This window comes from Colletes gigas, unplaced genomic scaffold (assembly GCF_013123115.1).
Source record: "Colletes gigas isolate AHSC1104 unplaced genomic scaffold, ASM1312311v1 Colletes_gigas_Sc00080, whole genome shotgun sequence".
NCBI classification, from domain to species: Eukaryota; Metazoa; Arthropoda; class Insecta; order Hymenoptera; family Colletidae; genus Colletes; species Colletes gigas.
In genome coordinates, this window is record NW_025106708.1 from 173,311 (window position 1) to 196,769 (window position 23,459).

Below are 23,459 nucleotides of genomic sequence, written 5' to 3' on the forward strand. Positions count from 1 at the left end.
CGAAACGTGGTTCCTCGATGTGACTACCTGTCAAACATCTGTAACATTTCTATTGACTACTTATTGCTGCAGCAGTGACACATGGAACTTGAAAATATATTTTGCGTAGTTAAAGTCTATTATGTATTTTTCATCGAGTCTTCCATTTTTTTAAATATTTATACAACTGATAAATAGTACTTTTTGTCAGTGATTCTTCTATTTGAAAATACTCCATTTGTGGATATTATTTCATGATAGTTAATGAACAGATTCATAGGTATATACATATAATATTTTGAATTCATGTATTTATATATTATTAAGTACTTAAATTCGACAGTGTGTAAATAATTTCATTTTTAAGTGATATGTGCACGAAATTTTTAAAAAATTTTAGTGGATCTACGAATTATATTTGAACGATATACATTAATGCAAAAAGTAAGAAAGGAAAGTGTAAAGATTTGGTATGTTAATTAATTATTTTACTATACATAAAAGCCACGTGTCTGTGCAATGATGGAATTAATTAAGAAATACGAGGATTCTCATGTTTGTTTCGACATTTGTATCAGCCTAAATCATTTGCAAAACCAATCGTTTACATGATTGTAAATTCTGTCAAGTACTAATTATAACTTTCTGTTTATATATAATAATATTTACAAATTATTAACAACAAGACATTTTCAATACGTCTTCGATCTATAATCAATAAAAGAATGTTAATTCTTATTTCATTTTATCCGCCTGTGCTTGCAGAGGATGACGTCACGGTTTATTTAAAGCAAATGGTAAGATGATCCTGGTAATATCATTGATGTTTTTTAGAAAGAAGCTGTATAACGAGTACTTAAATTAGAAAATCATGCAACTCTTACAAAGGTAAACTGTTATTTATACGAAACTTGAAACGTACTGGCTTTTATCAACAATTTTTCCATACGAAGGATATATATTTTCGAATATCAAGTATTGTTTACAAACGGAACATATTCTTAATACATATAAAAGTGTACCTATCTTTCAATTACTATTAATGACTGTTACAAAGTCATCCGTTGTTTACTTAACACATTACAGTATATATATGTATATAATGCGTGTGTGAGTACTCATTGCAAAAGAAAGTTAGTGTAGGTGGAAAATATTTTGTTAAACAAAAATATTTTATATTTATAGTTTGTATTATCAAGTTAAGTAACTTTATGACACCGTCATATTAATGGCAATTGAATGATAAGAAAAATATTACATGCGTCAGTGTCAACGCAGTTTACATAAATGCAGTATACTTTTCGATTGTTAAAAATGATCGTGATTTGTTCATCAATCAATTAAATTTCATCCAATTTTTCAACTATTTTTATGTGCGGTTAGAACTTAGTCAATTGAAATAGAATTCCTGTCGAAATACTATATACGTACTGATACTACACAACACTGTGATTAGCAACATCGATGATCATTCCACTATCAGTAAGCGAAGAAGTAATTGGTACAGCATTAAAGGTGGAAGAACATCGAAAGTTAATCGATTGCAGACATTGGCGGGGGATAGTATGGCGGCCCTCTTTGAGATTATTATGATCAAAGAAAATGGTACTATTTTTCTTTCATACACAAAATAATTACAGACTTTTCGACGTAACATGTATAGCATGATTAGTAGCAGGCAATAAACAGTTATTACCATCAAGTATGACATTCTAAATATACAAGGGATATTCGTAATTTTAAAATGCTATTTTTGTTACTAATTTCTATAGAATATATAAATAAGAATTTCTACGACTATATAATTAATGTTAATGATATTTAAACATTTTGTTTTATTAACACATCCTTTTAAAACATATTTACCAGTCATACTCCAAAAACTTTGTTATATATAATAAATTATGCTTTTTATTATTGGAGTACAAATTCCTTCAGAATTTAAATTTATATTTATATAAAAAATTGGTTTAATAACGAAATGTTAAAGTTCTAACTAAAATAACCTTTTAAAAATTTTTGAACACTACAATATCATAGATTTCTAATAATCTAATTTCAAATAATAATTAGTAAATATTATTATAACTTATACAATTACCGATAACAAAACATCTATACTTCGTGTACTAGCGTCCGTTCTAGTTGCTCCGCATTTCTACGCCTCGTGTAACGCGGACCACAGCTCGCTCCTCCGATCGTCCGCCCGTTTGCTCCGCCGGCATATATGTATATGCTAAGGCAACTATATGTACTGTACATACAAGAGCGCGAGTTGGGGGGAAATATGTGCAGGCGCGATACATAATGTATCCGCCCCTATGTACTACATAAGAACCGAAGAATGATGTAACAAAGAGGCCGTTTCACGAACTTTGCCGAGCGTTTCCGAGGCGGCGGCTTCGTGCAAGTCGCATGCGTGCTTGTGTACTATGGAACAGACACAATGAAACTTGTCAGCTGCTACAAGTGTACGCCGCCATGTGCAATTCTACTGAGTTGCGCAAAAAATTACGTCTACGAAAATGATAGAGCATACTTGGGCGACTATTTTCCATCATTGCAATCGAACATTCACCCTTTTCAATTATATTCTTCCCTTTTGTTATAAAATGAGCAAAATGATGACCTTCGCATCGTTTGTCTTGTCACGCTAGAAGGAAGCATATTTCATTTAAATGTGCCTAGGTGCACAACATTTCATTGTGTTACGTAATGTTTGTACTTATGATTTCATAATTGAACAAAATGTAATAAGAAACGTGTCATTATTATAGAGGAAAAACGAGTCTGTCAGAGAAGGACAGAGGACGTTGAAAAGATAGAGAAAGACATTGCAGTTATGGCAAAGAGACTGGACAGATTGGAAGAAGGCACATCCGGTTCAGCGCCATATTGTTCTTTAGTAATCTCTTCCCCCTCCATTTTCCATCGTCTCCCCTCCATTCAAACTAGTGTGCCTTTGCTCGGCATAGCAACAGCAGCAATAGAGGACTACTATAAATAGATCGCTATGACCTTCCAGTGTTGCCAAAACAACTGGCCCAGCGCACGTCGTGGAAGAAATCGGGCCAATCAAGGCCGCGTCAGCCATTTTGTGATGGCAACGTCGCATCATCAGAATGGTGATGTTTTTATTACTGCGAGAATAGCTTGTAGAGAAAGCGAATAATGAGCGATCGAGCATCTTCACTATTTTACATTTAATTAGTTTTCCAAATTTGTTATTATTCTTTCAAATTTCATTTATATTCGATTATCAATGTATAAACTATGTATTCTAGTATGCTTTAAAAATTGACTCGTATCGTATTAATATAATAACGATAAACGCATTTTGTATACATTTTTTTGTATATTTCTTTAAGTATCGATCAAGCGACGTTGCCTTTTCCGCATACATATTCTATTCTATGTATTCGTATGTATTATTGAAAAGTGAAAAAAGTAAGAGAGAGTGGGCGTGCCTGCAGCAAGAACTGGCAACGCTGCAGCCGTAAATCATGATTAAAATAATAAGTATAATACATATGTAGTACATAGGAGGCTGTCGGGTATATGTATGTAAGAGCTGCGCAAAGGCACAAACAGTGATGTGTGTCTGGCCGGGTTCTGCGCAGCTTCAATTCCCCCACTTTTGTTATTTAACCCCCACTATCACGCAGAATCCCACGGATAAGTTCCAGAAGTGGCAGTGGGGGGTGACACGCGGGCGTTAGGGGAGGGAAGGGCACCTGAAACCACGACTATATACCCCCGCGTGCGTTTACCAATCTTGGCACTTTGCCTGAAAGAGCATATCGACCGTGCGACGTTGTCACATCGTCCGTGCGATCTTACGCGCTAGCCCTGGCCACTCTTTGAGCGGTATGTACCTAGCTGCTGCAGCCGATCCCTGACACACGGTGCGAAATCTGATCAACGATATATGGTTCACCTATTTATATGATTCAGTAACGTACCTAGAGAAAATACAATATTTCTCTAATGGAAATGAATATCCTGAGATGATTAATGCAAAAGTAATCAACCCAATGTTATGACATTGTAAAGATAAAAATCGTAGAACCATAAAAAGTTTGTTGAATAGAAAATCTAATATAATTTAACGCATCAATAATTTTTTCACAAAATAGAACATGTTTAACCGGTACATTTTATGACATTGTATAGTCATTCTCACAGGGAAAAATAACAAGAAACAAAAATAGTATCTTGTAACTATTAAATCATAAATTTTCTTATAACATTTACAATATAAATGCAATAGGTATATTATTATTAAGTTCATGTATAAAATTTTATTTTATGTATATTTTTCTACAAGTATTTATCCTTAGTATAATAAAATCATTAACGTATTCTGTTCGTAACAGTTCGTCTAGTCGCATGCGTTATATTTATGAATTATAATGTTTAAATTCGCAGTTATTTTTATGCTACCTATATTATAATGGAGGCATGAAGGAATAATTAGTTAAAAATTAGTATAATTATTATTCGCGAACGTTCACTGTGGCTGACATTGTTATTAAATGATACTATTTAATACATAAAATGCGAAGAAACGTAATTTATAGTTTTAACGTCTTTCGAAAACGCGTTGCTCCGTGTAAATACGATATATACGAGGAATGTGCTATAAGGTTCGCCACCCGTTTCTGCTTCGCTCCTCCTACAGTTCTTATTCGTTGTCGGCAATGTGCGTACAGTCAGTTTCAAATCGTTACAATGCGGAAATGAGGTTCATTGTGCAAATTTTCAAACATATATATTTCTTATATGTTTATACATTATTAACTTGTTAATCTATGATAAAGTATGTTTGAAACGTGTGTGATAAAAACTTTTACTAGTTGAGACTTGAACATCATTCACATGGCACGGAACAGACATGCGTATTAACGGAGGAGGATATATAGATTTTTCTATTTTTCCTTAACTTTCTTGACACTTGTATTTTTTTGGTTATAAAGTATTAAGATTGAAACAGCATTGCCAAGTTTCCTTATACTTTTTTGTGTTTTAATGTTTTGGGGCAAAAATTATAATACAGAACAATATTATGCACGTACATATATAGTCACAAAGTGTAAAATAATTATTTAAATCGTGATTTATACAAAATTTTACTAAGTTTATACCACAAAATTGAATACACCCTTCTCTTGTCACTGTTCAGCTTCGACTAAAGACTGCCGCCACGCAACGCTCTTATATACCTCTGTGTATCGAACATCAAAGTACGCGGCTATATCGCAATTAGTACAAAAAAAATTTTCTTTATATTTCATAAGTTATTTGTTATTAATAGATTAACAAATAGTTCTTCACATTACATTAATTTTTAACTTACAACAACATAGGCATTATAATACATAACAATATATTTCTGTTTTAAATTTTTTGCGTTTAAATTACTTTTACATTAACTTAAAACAAATTATTGGCGCATGCGTTATATTCAATTTATATCGAGAAATTAGATTTTATTTAATTAATAATATTATATGGAGTAGATAGATGGCGACAGTTACCGGATAGTTTGACAATTCTTTTTTATCTCGAACAACAGATTTGTAGAAATAGCATAAAATTTCAAACTAGATTTTCAATTATTTAATCTTATGGCTGAAACGTAAACGTATTGCGAATTTATATATCGAATTGTAATTTTATTTTACAAAAGTTTATCGTTCATCATTTAAAGCTAGGCATCGCGATCGAAGTCATAAAGATCAAAGAATATATTTTACTAAATTAAGAATAATTTTTGTTTTACATTTTAAATTCTGAGCGTCAAGTAGTTCGCTTAGCTTCAAAGTTAAAATTTAATAGACAAAAATATAACGAATTAAAAGCTGGATATAAGAAAGATTGATTTGTCAAAAACATCAAATTTATGTAAACGTCAAATAGATTCCTAAAAATGGAAAGTTAAAGTGAACTAGACATGTGTGCGCGGAGTACGATACTGGCACGTACCTAGCAGTACAGTCTGGATAGAAAATCAAGCGTGCCGCTTTGGTCTGTAGGATTCGTGGTTGGCTAGACCGTGGAATGCCTAGTGTCCCGTGCAGCTGCAGGCAGATAGCTCGATGCTACGGCATGGCCTACTGGACGGCCTGAAATCGGAGATTTACAGAGGCCAGGTCCGCGTAAAATGGCACTACCCTCGAACGAGAACACCTTAATCCATGGCAAAGCTTCGCCGGGGTCTAGAGGTACGCCCGTTCAAAGAACATGTACGTAGTCAGTGTCAACGGTACAGTCTACTACGTTCGTTTATCTACTCCCTAATGTATCCCTCGAGAGTTGTGCGTGGTGAACTGTTTCGCGCCACCTGCTATAATTGTAATCAGCAGACAAAGTGAAACGTCGAGGGAAAGCGTGAAAACTAGAAGTCAAGAGAGTCGAAACAGGGGAACTTTTCCGTGCAAGCCTGTTCGCTTCTCGTCGTGTAACATGGTCGTGTGTCGTCTCATCGACAGTGTACATCGGTAGGCAGACGCATTCGCGTATAACCTCTTCACTGGTTTGCGTCCACCTTTGCATCCATCGAAATGTGATTACGATTAAAATAAAATACACGCTCAATCGTCGAAGATGAGGAACGACATTACGGACATGCACACAGCAAATGCTGATAGCAGCACGGATGCCATATGGCTAGAGAAAAGGAGTCCATCGCAGACTGCACCCGATCAAGTATCACTCAGTACGTCCTAAATTCATCTTTCCGTATCAAAGAAAGATGTGTTTTCCAAAATTAATGTATGAAGTCTAATAATGGTTTCCCGACGGTGTACGTCCGCGTGTTTTCAATTAGCTCTTTGTTTTTATTGGTAATCAATGTTGATAGAAAAGAGCGTGAGGATCAGTTTCTTTTTCGTTGTTAAACTTGTCGATATAAACAAAAATTCGGTTAAACCTCTTATGATGTTTGTTAAGGAAACAATCAAACATTGTCTCGCCTGAATATTCACTCAAAAGTGAGTGCGGAAAACTACTAGACAGTGAATCGTCAATTAACACACGTCATGTGCACGGTGTTTTTGAATTATCCGAGTATTTTATGAAATTACGAGTGCACATTTACGTACAGTTAAACATTTTATATTTCTACGTTCTGCGTCAATTACGTGTTCTTACAAAATGTGATATTTTTTAGACAAAAATCAGAATGTTTTAAAACTATAGATTAGACATAACAAGTATTATGTATCATAAAAATGAAATGCAACGGTTCTTGTGTAAATATATTAAAGAGTGAATTTTTAATGTTTTTTCCATAATTGTGCTTTGTACGAAAGTGTAAGCAATAATCTGTGCACAATTGTGATTAACATTTGTGCGTTACTAATTTATTAAATATTATGACTCATGATAGCAGGCAATAATTATAGTCTAAAATTTTAAGTAATTTCTTCTACCAGTGTATTAATCATTTTTTGTGCGAATTAATTTTGGGTAAACAGTGTTTCTGACATGCGCATGGCTCACATACACGTGTACAGTTCGACCGTATCATAGAAACGTTACAATTTTCCATATCACGAAAATTAATTTCTTATTAGGCAAAAAAGCTGTCCAAATCTTAAACGAATTAATTTGTTAAATAAAATTTAAGATTGTACAGAGTTATTAGTTTTATATGATGTGTACGACAGGATAATGAAATAATTACTCGAATTCATTACCGACTATGTTGTATATCGTAATCGTGCATTGACACGCGATATGTTTTCCCGCGCTCTTCTCCATCGACTACCCGCGTCAGTTTCGTAGATTTAATAAAATTCAGCAACAGTGAACTTTTTATAGTGAATCGTTTTTGCAATGGAAATTCGTTGTTTCGCCCTATTATCCGTTTATTGAACAATTTTTCTTTTACTATTTTAAATGTTACAAATACTAAAGGAATATGAAAACAATTTTTATCTCTTATTTGTTATTCCATTATAAACAATATCTTTGATTGTATTAAATGTATTCTCTTTTTTTAAGAAACATTAATCGTGTATATTTAATTCGTATTTAATGTAATTACATTTAAAATCGATAGTTAAGTAGTTTTATAGATTTTATAATTACATGCAATACAAAGATGTAATTGAATTATCAAGCGCGCATGAATACGTTTCCCGCCGAGGGATAAATATTTCGTCTATAAAAGTGTATATAATTGCTGTTGCGAAACGCATGTATGCGTTAAATGATTAATTTAATTTCTATTTAGTAACACGTTAACTGTTGAAAGTAATCAATTTATTTTCTTTTTTGTTTCTCTTTTTTTAGGTCTTGATAAAGTTGTCGTCAAACAAGAACTTCCCGATGAAGCGGAAATCCGAGAACTGGCTGCCAAAATGGTGGAAGCAAACAAGGCGAAAATGGTCAGTGGGGTACCAGGAACGCCGCAACAAAGACCTCAATGTCTCCTTCCGCAAACAAATCTTCCTGGCGTTTTAGGATATTTGAATAAACGACCGGCCGATTCGTCGACCGGCGTAACTACGAAACCCCTTCCTGCGGAAGGTAAAGTACCACCAGACGATGAGAGTCAAAGAGGCCGTTTCGGATGGACAAGCTTCGACGACTGCCATATACCGTACATATTTCGCTCTGGCGAGAAGTATTGCGCCGTACGAATTTTAGAATCTAAGTTGTTGAACAAGTACCTGAGTTATTTGCACTCTGACATCTACAGTTGCACGTGCATAAGAAGTTACTATATTACGGAAGCCGAGAGCAAGTTGTTCACCGAAATAAATGTGAAGCATTGCGAGAATCAGTTCGGTAGAGACCAATTTACGTGTAAGGACTTGGTGGTTCGACTTTCTGACGCTAAAGAGTTTTACACTTTTCTGGATGTGTGTTACACGAAATTAACGGCGGGCACGAATCCTAACGTGTCGGGCGGACATAATAAGGCCGACAAATGCGGGTTTATTCGAATAAACAAGGAATCTGTAGTTCCTTACACAGTGAAAGACGGTCTTCAATACGTCCCTCTGTTTTATTTTGAGGGCGAGACCGAGAATCTGAAATTGAAAGCGGAGAAGCTCGAAGGTTGGGACTTGTCGTATTTGAAGTTTTGTTGCAAAGTACAGGGTATTCGTAATGAACTGTTTGCAAGTGAGACATGCTCGGTGATTAGTTTGAATGACATTAAAAGTTACTTCCCACCCGGTACGGGATTCGAAGACTATTGGCCAACTAAGGTTATGGACTCCCAGTTGTTAGTGACCAGCAAAGGTAGTGGTACTGGTGGTGGATGGACAAAACAACCTCCAACACCACCGGCGACGAAACCCGTTACTGTGCAAAATAATGTGAATAAAACACCACTTAATGCGCGTGTTACTCCCATGCATAATATGTTACCACGTGGATCAGTCCCCAATGCATCGCAAGTACAGCGTGGTGTCACTCAGCCAAGGCCAGTTGTGACTACGCATCCTGCACATTCTTCACCAACAACGCTTTCCTCTGGCAGGCCAAACATCGTAACACAACCAATGTTGAACACGGTGCAAAATGTTAATGGTTGGACAGGACTTGTCGGTGGTCAGCCCACTTTCCAAACAGCACTCGTTTCTCAGGCAAATTCTATTATACGAATGCCCTCAACTTTAAACATGCACAGTGTAAGTTTCTATTAGTGACTACTTTTTTCATTTTTTTTACTATATAAACTAAGTATTTCTCAATATTAAAACATATTTAAGAATACAGTAAATGTTGAAGTTTACACAGAATTCATAGATACATGATTTTAACCCCACTTATGCCCTTACATATATTTTGTATATTTGCATGTATTTACATATTATATAAATTATTCTTTTTCAAATTCTTATACATATACACATATATAGTATAAGGATATAGTATTATATTTATATAATTTGACTTAGACGTACATTTTTGGAACAAATTAACAAGGATTTACTGTATTGTGTAATATAAGATAAAATGTTAGTGGAAAAAGTTACTTGAAATCAAATGTTGGTTTAGTTTACAGTAAATTTACTAAAACATAAAAAATTCATGATGTCATAAATAAACTCCTGGCTTCTCGTATACTAAATAAATGTTAACATGAGAATAAATATTATTTTTTAAATTTAGGCTTAAGCTACATTGCATATTAAAAGTTTTGTTCGTTATGCATTTTCAGTAAAAACTTATTTTAGGATAACATTGTGAAAAGTTTCTAAACAGTATATTTTGATCAATGTAACATGAAGCTATAATTTTTTAATACATAATCTGGAATTATACATTGATTTATATATTTTTCAATTGCAGCAAATATCTACGCAATCAAAAAATTATTCACAACAAACTAGTAGAAGTAGAGGGGGTGGTGGCAGTGCAACAGCAGCTCAGTACCCTGGAGTATATCCAGTTACAACTATGCAGACTGTTGCTCAGGCCCAACCACCCCCTCTTGTCAGAGCAACAGTCCACTCCAGTCAACCTAATCTTGGGTAAGTAACAAAAACTTGACATCTATTTCTTTTTATGTGTTTTTTGATAAAGCATTCAAATATTCAGGACAGTTTTCTTACAAATTAAATATTTTTTCTTGTTTTACATAGCATTGATACTTTGTACTTACTTTTGGTTAATTAGATGTGAGTTCAATGTTAAAAAGCTCACAATGAAATATATTTTTTATATCTATATATATTTAATATTATTCTCTACTTGAAAGTTAATTACAATTCCTTTGATTTAATACATCGTTCAAAGTACATAAGATGAAAGAATGTTAAATTAAATATCAATGTTATATTCATTCAGTGATTAAATAGTTTGCTTAATATTTCAAAATTTATTATGTTTATTAGTCATTGGTATATTTATACATTCTTATAGTTTATAAGTGCATACAAAAATTTGAAAATGAATATTTAATACAGCATATATTAAAGTAAAATGAGCATGCAGTATAAAATTTTATATAACTATTTTGTTTGTTTGAAAGTACATAATAATATTTGTATCTGTAAAAGATTATTATTTATGTATGTGGAGAATCTGCACTATAGCTTTTTGCATTTGTACATACAACGTATGATTTTTTTGTATAGTTATCCAACCTATGGGAAGGATGACTGGTGAGTCCCTGTAAAATGTACTATAGTCATGATTACTACATAAAAGTAAGATAGCATGCACAAGAATACTATGATTAACAAACTTTGGTTTATACAAAACTGCAATAACTACATATTGCCTATATTGCCTTGTTAAGCATTACTTATGTGTTTACTATTTTTATTCCTTCATTTCACTAAACATATATATTCCCTTTGGGAGTGTAGTTTTATTCTTTTTTTTTCACTTATAACTCAAATTGTAATAAACCTCTTTTTCTCGTAAACTTCATTAAATTAGTTGTTAACATACATGGGAAATGTAAATCTTATTTATCACTATTATTATAAAATATTACATGTGTATTACAACTATTCAATTTATTTATTTATTATTCTATTTACAATAATATATGAATTTGGTTCTTAACTCAAAATATTTTTTCTTTAAACAATTAGTAAATAAAGTGCTACAAATTTATGTAAATAGTATAAAATACTGTTATAATATTATAATTTTAATGTTAATAAATATAATGAATCAATGTATACATTTTGTAGGGAATCTCTAATTGTAACATTATAAATAGTTAAAATTTGATACTTAATGTACATAGTTAATTAATATTTAATGTACATATTTTAAAGTATTCGAAACTGTTTACAAAAAGGTATAGATTATACATGAAATGTATACAGTAGTGAATGTTATTAAATATTTCATAACTTTCCCAAGTATTACAAATCGCTTATTTAAAGTATATCTTAAATTTCTATATTTAAAAAAATTTAATATAAAATTTTTCTATTTTAGGGTTACATCTACGTATACTACACCTACTTTAGGTGTACCTAATGCTGTCACTGCGAATACATACCCTCAAATGCTTGGTTTAAGTGAACAAGTACAAGCTTTAATGCCATCACCTACATCAGCATCTACATTGTTGCATTCAGAAAGGCATACGCCATCCGTACACAACACATCTCATGCAAAATATCCACCACCATTAATACCAGTTAATGGCAACAATAATAATTCCAGGTACAAGATCATACATTTTCTGTTTTTTAAACAAGGAACATTGTTATAGGGAAAATAAGTAATTAATTTGTTATTATATTGAATTCTATAATTTTAGAGATGCGAGAGGTAGAAAGCAATTGATACCAATACCAGAAACACATACATCAACCTGTCAAGTTCAACCTTATCAAATTCAGAAAGCACTTGTCGAAGACAAAATGGTACCTTGTATTAATTTCAAGCCATACATCTATTCTGAATTGTTGATGACACTTCCTGATTTCGTCGCTCAGTATTTTCCAGCCTATGACATCAATAGTTGTAGACAAGTTCTTACAGATGTCTTGCACATAGACTTATATCAAGGAAATAGGTAAGAGTATTAATTGTCGTATACTCATGGGAAAATACCTAGTGATACTAATACAGATGCATGGTTACCGCTAGCGGAAAGTACACCTATATTGAGGGGATAAATGTTAACCATTTACCTGGATTTTCATACATTTTTTTTATAAAAATGGAATATAATAGTTTTATGCACACCTTTCCTTAAGTTGCGTAGCTAGATTTTTTTTATGAGTGTATATATTTAAAGTCTCCGATTTACTTGTTTAATTTATAACACTTCAATATATTCCCATATACTGAAAGTGCTTCAATTACTAAGTTCTGTTTAAATATGTTTGTATCTGTTCATCGCATTACTAAATTTCAAACTTCTTTTCCTATGTATATATCTACTATTCTTACTCTCTCAGTCAATATATGTTTTCTAGATACCTACACCTTCTTTAAACATATAGTTTGTACTTGGCAGAATCCTTTTGTTCATGTTATGTTTAGGTTAGGTAATAAGTTAGGATTAAATGAGAGTAGGTTATTTGCTAAATCTCGTTCTTTCACACTGCTTGATATACTTTCTAAAATAAAAAATAAATCTTATAAAAAATTTACATCTGCATTTGTTCGTCCATAATAAAAGAGGATTATAGACATAATGTTTTAATTTTTTATATAAATATGGCATACAAAGTGTATTAATTTAAAAATGTAACTAAATGATATATTATATTTAAAACACTTATCTTTCAAGGTTACAAATGAAAATGCTAATGGAGGCAGGAAAGTGTTCATCCTTGAATGAAGAGCTACCTTTAATACAAGTAAAGAGTATAATGAAATACATGCCTCAATTGAAATACATGTTCAATAGAGGAGATATGGTGATTCCACCTGCACCAGCACATTCCTCTGAGGAACATCCTGCCAAAAAGCGTCAACGCACCAGCTAGGACTGGCTACAGCCTTACTGGCCTACCTATGATTATTATCATTCGGCATTCTGAAAAAGCCGATTACTTTGACTCATATATAACAAATCAGCATTATATGCTCTGAAAAAACGCAAACCACAGATGGAATCTATACTGACGTCATGTGCCAGAGAGTGCATACAACTGATGATTACCTTTTATATACAAGGAATCTGTGACATACTAAAAGCTACTTCTTTCTCCAAAGTGTATCTATGCGACGAGAGTCTGCTTGTAAATAAAACTGAGATGTATAAAACTAGCGTTGCACAGTTAGCAATTAAATATGCTTTTATATTAAGGTTAATAACACTTTTCTCTAATATTTCGTTTAGAATTCGAACCCGACAAGAGAAAGAAAGGCAAAAACAGAAAATATAATTATCAAGACCATTCCTCATTTTTTTCTATTTCATTTCATTTCATTTTTCTACCTCTGCTGCAGAATATCTATCTTACGTGTAGTATTTCTTTGTAAATAAACTGAAAGTTCTAATCGTAATGTGATTCGGAGAAAGAAAGTGCTGATATACGATTCGTTAATGGACATGAAATGCTGTAGGTGTGTTGTTTAAAATTCACCTACATTGCATACTGAACGGATATCAAAAAAATTTGGCATTTGTATATTTAAAGAGATGGAAGTAATGCTTCTTCAAGTTCCTAGCTATTGCTAATACGTATCCTGATAACTAGCTGCAAAATAATTTAAAAATGTTACTAATTCACAACAATGGTTTAATATAAATTGTGACGTGAGTTTATCAAGACTTATTAGGTAAATATTTGAATATTGGAAAATTATATTTTCTAAAATTCAGTTATCAAGAACACCGTACACAGTGATGCATTTTATTTTGTTCAGATATTGTCAGTGTTGTAAATATTTAAGTCAACAAAAAAAAAATAATAAAAAATACAGCTTAGGATACCATTAGAAACCTGGCACGCATTAACAATCAATGAGATATGTGTCGTCAGTGTCTATGAGAGATTTTCTACTATTTACTATTTTATGGGTATAATCATTCCAGAAAATGTATAAATCCAACGCAATCGATTTTACATTTTTTTTTCTTTTTTTTAGAATCAATATATACTTCGTTCCTCTGTATTACGATTAATAAAATATCGTTAATTATTTAACAAATTCATGGTTGAAGAATCATTTGTACTGTAATGTACTTATAAAATGATAAACTGTATTTATTAATTCTTTTTTTATTAGTAAATTTCATAATTGTTAAGTACTCATCAAGAGTAACATATCTCATGAATGTTAATTTCAAACATCAATATGACATCTTAATTTCTGTAAAGAAAAAGGTGTAACATTTTACAAGTTTTGCAAATAGAAAAACGAAAGAAATTATTCTCGAGTCCAAACCTGACAGATCGTGAAACATGTAAAAAGCCGCTTGAGATGGTCTTCCGTTTTAATCGACAACTTCATATGGGTACAAAAGTTAAAAATATTTATTTAATATAATTTTCCATATTTACAAAAACATTCACTGAATGTTTGTTACTCTGTTTAATGGAAAAAGTAGGGTATGACTAAGTAATAAAAATGAAATCCTTTATGGCGTACAAGTACGCAGTTTCAACTGATCCTGCTCCTAAAACAGAGGCTTAAATTAGTATTACTGACTGATTAACTTTCACATTCGCTATTACTATTACATAAAACAAAAATTAAGTATGTATATGTGAAAAAGATGTGTATGTATATATGTATGGAAATAGGTATTTATAGTAATAAATTAATATTGACCATCATGGATTTTTCATATAAGAGAAAGGCTTAGGCATCCTGTTACGGTGAAAATGGTCTATTTTGTTATTTATAAAAACTACATTTAGTCATATGATTTCAAAGATTCTATTGCCATTGAAAGGACCTAACTATTATGGACTGGTGTCTAACTTTTCTAATATTAACGAAAAAAATAACACAAGAAATTCGTACAGGAGAAATGTTCAATGGAAAAGTCTGTAGAATAATATGTAACGTAATATTTATTGTTTACATCTCATAGCGCGGCAGATTAAAATTGTCGTATTTTGGTAAAGGAAGTAATATAGACACCGGCATGATAATTATCGGTTAACAAAAACTATTTGAATTTCATGTGTGTATAACATATTGATATAAAATATCAGTGAAGTTGATTTTGTTGATACGTTATTTTTATATTGCATTGTATACGCGTTGTTATAAATAAGTAAATGCAATTTTTGAATGTATGAATAATAACACAAAAGGCATAAACAAAAAATTACGAAATATACATTTTATGGAGGGCGCGCGAATATGAATTTATGAAGTATGAAGAATTTCTTGAATTATTTTAATAGCAATTCCAGTACATACAATACTGTACATTATTGATTGCTTCGTGTTATAACAAGGGGCTAGTAGAATAATGTATTACACGTACTGCGTTTCGAAATAAAAAAAGAAAGAGAAACGGAGGTTTGTGGGCCCAGTCCAAAAATTAGAACTTAATTATTTTTAGTATATTAGATTAGAGCATTTATTTGTTAACACATGTTAAAATAATGCGTGTATTATACTTTATCACATTATCATCTGTACATATAGACCATAAGAATTAGAAATACTAGACATTTCAAATAAATTCATGATATAATTAATGAAGTGTTAATTATTTTTCATTCGATGTTTTTACAAGCTATTCAAAATGTATTACTAAAAATAACAAATATAGGACAAATTTAAGTCATTTTTCGAAATCATTGTTCTACTTCTATTTTCGCGACAAGTTCTTTAAAATTGTAATTTAATTTAGTTTCAAAAATGATAAAATAAGAGTTTATATTTGAAATTTATTTCTTTAAGATAATAGAATATAAATAAATTCTCTCTCAAATAGAGACGAATTCAAAAATTTTTTAGTTATGTTATTGTTTTTTTTATATTTTTTTTACTTTATTTTCATCTTCGATAAAAAATTTCATATATTTAAAGTATAAACTATTTTTATTTTGTTTCTTCAGATAAAACTGTTTTTCATTATATTTAAAATACCATTTTATATGTATTCGTTTGTTTCTTTATTATTTTAAATAGTAATCGGTTCGGCTTTTAAATGCCATAATAATTTAAATCATACTCAGCTGTACCGGAAAGACGTCATGTATATTTGAATGGTTCAGTGCTGGCATCTGTGACGAGAGCAAACGAAATTGCACGAGACTGGCCGAAGCAGTCAGTCGCGGTCGCCATTTTGTCGGGTAGTCATCGGGTACGTCGTGTTTCTTTCGGGTTGCTGTGTTTTTTGGGGCAAGCACCGCCGAAAAATTTGGGGTACGGCACTTACGTTCGCTCCCCCAAATGGCTTGTCTGATTACCCTTAAGCAGGAGATTAAAACTCTTGAGTCCGTCTTCCCTAAGAGCCATGAGAGATTTCAGATAATGTCTGCGAGTGTGGATGAACTCAGCTGCAGGTTCGTCGGTAAAAATGGGAAGAAATACGAAATACACGCCAATATCACAGTAAGTGTAACAAGCATGGTTACAATTTGAAACAGTAAATTGGTTCTGGACCATCAACAGCATTTTTCTGTTCACACGATGGCACGTTAACTCCCATTGCTGTCTACGACTGATCGGACAAAGAAACAATAACATTCATGTTATTATTTGAGGCTTTTGACAAGAGCCATGCTCAGGGAAAACTTTACCGTGTATTCACCATGCACGCTTTTGTTACCACGATTTCTTGTTGCCTTGCAGAAGATTTTGTTGTAGCTACGATCGATTCTTTCTCGCTTCAATGAGGTAGTTCCCGTGGAGATTTTCAGACGAATTAACATTACGGTAGAAGTCAATGTATGTTACAAATAGAGGGTTACCCCTTGTAATAATATCTATAATGTCCATTTGTACTTGCGAAAAAAGATTTAGCATATATCCGTTGCCTGTTTAAACAGTTACATCGTATTTGCACGGAACCAAACTATTTACTAATTTCGTGTACACCAGATAATTTGTATAGATAAACTAGATAACAACGAGTACATATATCCATTTGCGTTGCTCTTACCGTTGCCATTACCGTTGCTTTTGATACGAAATTATCTATGTATATATAAATATTATGTATCGCACAATTCTTTGTTGAATATGTAAATATAGAAGAGAAAGACTTGTTTGTATCTCATCATATAGTATTGTTTAGAATGAAGTTGATTGATTTGTAATGGATAATTTAAGATACCGATTATCGAAGCTTAAATTTATTATCGGGTGTATATGTAAAAATATATCGCTTCTGTTTAAAGAATTGCGTTTTACGTTCCTTTTGTTTACCTTGCTGAGTGAATTATTCTAAAGGGTTACAAGCAAATTTAAATATATGATAGCTATCTTTTTTTTTCGTACTATTTAATTACGAATTGTGTGGTATTTTAAATATATCTGATATTTAACGCGAAAAGTCTATTCAAATTTTGTCGTCTTTTATATCAAATGTCACATAACGTAACGCACATTTTTAATTTATAGATGCATTGATTACGTTATTATTTACATTTTGTTCGTGTATTGAAAAATCGATAATATTTGTCCACTTTACTTGACACTGTAACCAGTATTAATTAATTTACCATTCATGTAATACCTATCTATGAACACGGCATTGACCAAGTACAATTGCTAATGAATTCATATTTAAATATTGTACAACCGTTTTTGATAAATATGTTATATAAATGTTGCTTAACATAAATTTTTACTGTATAAACTATTACCAAAAAGAGTATTTCGCAATTATCAAATTTTCATAATTATTATATTTTACTAGAGATAAAATTTCTTTTTAATTTTTTTGCTTTATGCGTTTCTGTTATTTTATTGTTATTTCGTTATTATAAACAAATATAATTAAAGAATTTTATTACTGATACAAAAAAAGAATTGCTTTAGTCATTAACGTCTATAGCAATGTGAGATAGTCTTCGGTGTATATTACTTTTGAAAGATTTGATATTTCTTTGGATCAAATAGTTTTTTAATGAAAAATTGTTATTTTCTCATCTTATATGGCCCAATTAAGATTTTTGGCAGTGTTCTAACTTTTTTTGCCATTTGATCTTTTCCAGCAAGAAAAATACATTAGGCATCCAGTTTTACTCTACTTTTCTCTAGTATTATAATTAATTGATGAAAATGATTCATGTTTTTTTTTAACAGCTTCATTTTATAATGTGCTCAGAATTTTTCGACTCTTTATAATTTTTTTTTGATGCATCATCCACAGTGAAACGAACATTAAGTCATGTCTATTTGGAACTTACGAACTAACAATTTAGTTTACTGAAACAATGAATGAATTTTACTATATGAAATACAGGATTTTTAACATTTTTGAAGTGCTATAACGGGCTTTAAAATATATGATTAAATGAATAATTTTCTGGGTAAAGGATGTATGTTACAATTTATAAGTTTTTGAGGATCGTGGAAAAACTATTAACTACTCAATACAGCTAGCGTAACGTATGCAATTTTTCATTTTAGGAAGTAACTAATAATTCATTAAGGAGAAAGTAACTAAAAATTATACCATATTGATTATAGTTTTACAATAGAGTCAAGTTCAAGCATTTGTATCATACGTCCTTTTTCCAGGGAACTATAGAAATATTGTTACTGATATAGAAAATAGTTTACTTTTGAAACTAAACATTTTTAAATACTATTAAGTTCTCTAAAGTATGTTGTATAAGTGTTATTTTGTATGACTCATTGCATATATTAAATGAAAACTTGATTAATCAATAACCCTTTGAGTGTTATGGATACACATATGCGCCCTACTAGAGCTATCCGTGTGGACACATAGATGCATATATGTGTTTGTCAATTTTTTCAATCTCTAACTTACTGCACTAGGATTATTAGTATTTTAAAAATAAATTTTATTATTTAAGTTTAGGTATGTTATAGATTTTAACGTACCTAATAAAATAATTCATTAAGAGAATTTGATGAGCACTTTGGCCAAGAGTATTCAGCTCTCAATGGGTTAAGATGATTTAGTATTGTTATACTTAATAAATTGTTATAAATCTTAATGAATATTTCACAGGAAACATACCCTTCTACACCACCAGTATGGTTTGCAGAGTCAGAGGAGACGAGTGTCACAAATGCGGTACAAATTTTAAGTAATACCACAGGCCGTGACAACCATCTCATTAATCAAGTTGGGATTCTCTTGAAAGAATTATGTAGACTTCACTCATTACCAGAACCACCTGACGTCGAACGATTAAGAACAGCTTTGGATCCATTGCGCTTAGGAGGACCAAATGAAACTGCTGCGCAAAGGATGGAAGCTGACGATGCAGAAGATATTGATGAAGATGAGGAAAGTGAGACTGAAGAAGACCTTCATTTAGATATGGACGAGGGAGATGTGAATGCCAAGAGTAAGGTAAACATGGGAGAATATTAAATACAATTATTTCTATATTGAAATATCTGTATTTAATGATTTTACTAAAATGTATTTCTCTTGTATTCGTTTCTTTGAATTTGTATTCGTTCGTATTAGTATTGAGTTTACTTTAAAGGGTGAGGAAATGGATCTAGAGCATCTTGCAACACTAGAAAGGTTGAGACAGAATCAAAGACAAGACTACTTAAAGGGTTCTCCATGTGGAAGTGTCCAAGCTACAGACAGACTTATGAAAGAATTGCGCGACATTTATCGAAGTGACAGTTTCAAAAAAGGTAACTTCGTAATAATCTTATCTATTTATAGTTATATTACGGAATTTTACTCAATTAAAATTTCTCAATATGTTTGACTATTTTGCTTATATCTATCACAGGAATGTACAGCATAGAATTAGTGAATGACAGTTTGTATGAATGGAATATCAGGTTGATGTGCGTTGATCCTGATTCGCCACTACACAGCGATCTTATACTTCTAAAAGAAAAGGAAGGCAAAGATAGTATTCTACTCAACATGCTTTTCAAGGTATATTTAAATTGATTTGAAGCTATTTCTCTTACACGAATCTCCAGTACATTTAGTTATATTGATCTTAAAATATTTTACATATAAATAATATTTTGTTGTTTTTAAGAATGTACTTAACATTATATAAATAAATGCAAAGTTTTGAAATCATTTAATTTTTATGCCAATAACCGGTAATAAAAATATCGCAAAACTGCTTTGGATCTCCATTCTTTGAACAATTTTATATTAACTTTACGTTTGATGAATAAAAATATATGCACAGAGCTTTCAGTACAAACTTATTTCAAACTTATTTATTTTATCAAATTGTACAATGTTAATGTAGAATACAAAATGATAAATTTACGGATGAAAATATTTATCACCTATTTTTACACTTGCAGGAAACTTATCCATTCGATCCTCCGTTTGTCAGAGTTGTTCATCCTATGATTTCTGGTGGATATGTCCTTATAGGAGGCGCTATTTGTATGGAACTCTTAACGAAACAAGGTTGGAGTTCAGCCTACACAGTAGAAGCAGTCATCATGCAGATATCAGCAACATTAGTGAAGGGAAAAGCACGCATACAGTTTCAAGGATCTGGTAGTGCTGGCAAAGTATGTGGTGGACAAGGTCAATACAGTCTAGCACGTGCACAACAGTCATTCAAGTCTCTTGTACAAATACATGAAAAAAATGGTAAGTCGTTCATTTCATTTTATAGTAAATTATATAAAAATGCAATTAGGGTAGAGCGTAAACCAAGCGCGTGTTCACTATTTGCTCATTTAGAATAAATACTCAGACGAATACACGGCTTTAGAAAAAGTATAATACTGTATATAAGATTCTTACTGCTATTCGAGTATGATGTTCTTATTATCCATAATTTTATTGTAATAATATGCATACTGTGTATAGGTATATATTGTAGTAAAGTATATTAAAAATTTGTGGAATCTATTTGCAAACTTTGTATGCAATGTTGGCGCTCTGTGATTATTTGCTCGTATAAATTTGGTTTTAGTATGATTTAATTTTTTAATATACTTGTTACAGATTTCTTACAATTAGAAAAATAAAGAAATGGTAAAAAGACTTGTATTTTTTCGAAAATTAATCACGCTTTAATAATAAATAGTTTCTCATTTATATCTACTTTTTTCATATATAAAATTGAATATGTAACCATACATTGATGGTGTTGTTTCTAAACTAATTACATAGAATATATTGTGTATTTAAATATACTTATAGGTTGGTTCACCCCACCAAAAGAGGATGGCTAATGAATATGAATCAGGAAGAAAGAAAAGTTTGACGTGTGCTTACAGCTGAGACTTTAATTCGGTGTGTGCCCAACAAATAATTGTTACGATAATGATTTAATACACAAAACACAACATTAACTAGGTAACTTAAGATACTGAATTAATCTAAAGCATAATTCCTTTGATGGCTAAGAAGGCTGCCGCGCAAACAGTGAAGTGTTTGGTTCCGTATGCATAGATTTTTCAGTAATTAGTGATTAGATCGCCAATCGCATTTGTGAATGTGAGACATGATCATTTTATCTGGAATTGATTCTTACGTTCGGAATTACTAAGAATCGTAATTATTCCAAATAATATTAATCTTAGTTTTTCTTTTTACGAGTACACATGTGTACGTACGTACGAAACTGTGTAAACATTCTGTGAAATGCGTTTGCGCAATCCATGCTTCCTGTCTTTTCAACAGGACGGACACGATGGTTAGCAATTTAGATAGTTATATTGAGAATTTTTCTAAGTGTTTTTTATCATTGTGAGCTTTCATTCGTTTCATTCTATCTTATTATATTTTAATTTTTTCATTCATCGTGCAATTCATTAAAAAGTTGTTTGGGTATATACATTTGTTAAAAGTAATCAGTAAACGATTAAATATGAAAATAGCGATATTTCTGGGGGTAAACGCGTGTTTTGTTATTACCATTTGTATTTACTGGACGATTTCGTTCGTTTAATTCAGCCACGAGAACGAGCACACAACCAAGCTACTACGTGAAGAAGTATCTTGAAATAAGACACTCAATTTTCACAATGGCAATCTTGCAGTTGCATATTACAAGGTTTTAGAAGATATGGCATCGATTATAAACGTTTTCAAATTCTGCACATCGTAGAGAAATCAAGAATACCTTAGTCATTACTAATTCGTTCTATTCAGATAAAGAGATCACAAGTTTTTCATATAAAAAATATTTTTTTACACTTTCAAACAGTAAATCGTGCAGTGTTAGTTGCTAAAAATAATGATTGTAGATACCTTTAATGCTTTACATTTAGTATACCATAATTATCATTCGTATTTAATCCTTAATTAGTAACATTATGGAACATTTATCTTAAATTCTATTCTAAACAGCTTTGGAAGGTTACGTTTTACATTTTGAATCATATTTATACGTGTAGGGATCGCATAGCAATATTAGGTAGTATATATTTCCTTAATGTAACGGAATAAAATAAATAAGGATTGTATAGATGTACATACACATATACGTTGGTATATCGACATCTCGAAAGTGCTCTTTAGAGTCCAGTTTTTTAAATCGAGGAATAAACATACGAATAATTAAAAAAAAAAAGAAAAATATACAAAAATATAAGATTTGGTTGTGTGACTCGTTTAGTATGACTCAGTTTTGTTATACCGTTCTACAAAACGGTTCATGTTCTTGGAATCGGCACGAAAGTTTAATCTGTGTGTTGGGCGTACGCTCAAGAAAATTTGTAGTAGTACATATATGTATATATATGCATACATATATATATATATCGTGACATTTGTAATTCGAGCTCTATTTATGTGATGCATGAAATATGACATTTAACGAGTAATGGACGAAATTTATTTGTGCCACATTAGAGTTTATGTTGGCCAGTCAATGAAAAGAATAGGTCATAATAAAGAGAACAGTCGCACATTAATGTCACCACTAGGAACGTTAGACGAGTGTCGCTTTTTAAAAATAATACACGCG

The 23,459-nt window shown here is 31.5% G+C and overlaps 2 protein-coding genes across 5 annotated transcripts in view; both read left to right on the forward strand.

Moving 5' to 3' along the window:
• Window positions 1-16,031, forward strand: part of LOC122403855 — a 30,823-nt gene extending 14,792 nt beyond the window's left edge. The window contains exons 1-7 of one of the 4 annotated variants that reach the window (XM_043407622.1): window positions 5,840-6,697; window positions 8,278-9,626; window positions 10,291-10,472; window positions 11,079-11,105; window positions 11,899-12,129; window positions 12,227-12,484; window positions 13,208-16,031. In XM_043407622.1, coding sequence (XP_043263557.1) covers window positions 6,586-6,697; window positions 8,278-9,626; window positions 10,291-10,472; window positions 11,079-11,105; window positions 11,899-12,129; window positions 12,227-12,484; window positions 13,208-13,406 — 2,358 coding nt within the window. In that variant the 5' untranslated portion in view covers window positions 5,840-6,585 and the 3' untranslated portion in view covers window positions 13,407-16,031. Of the gene's footprint in view, window positions 1-5,839; window positions 6,698-8,277; window positions 9,627-10,290; window positions 10,473-11,078; window positions 11,106-11,898; window positions 12,130-12,226; window positions 12,485-13,207 lie in introns of those variants that run through there. The other 3 variants (XM_043407625.1, XM_043407623.1, XM_043407624.1) reach the window with 3 other exon arrangements.
• Window positions 16,032-16,618: 587 nt separating this feature from the next.
• On the forward strand, window positions 16,619-21,741 carry LOC122403861 (ubiquitin-conjugating enzyme E2 Q2). The gene is made up of 6 exons (XM_043407646.1): window positions 16,619-16,947; window positions 19,544-19,891; window positions 20,031-20,190; window positions 20,292-20,443; window positions 20,833-21,130; window positions 21,689-21,741. The coding sequence occupies exons 1-6, from the start codon at window positions 16,786-16,788 to the stop codon at window positions 21,718-21,720; spliced, it is 1,152 nt and encodes a 383-aa protein (XP_043263581.1). The 5' UTR covers window positions 16,619-16,785; the 3' UTR covers window positions 21,721-21,741.
• The last annotated feature ends 1,718 nt before the right edge of the window (window positions 21,742-23,459 follow it).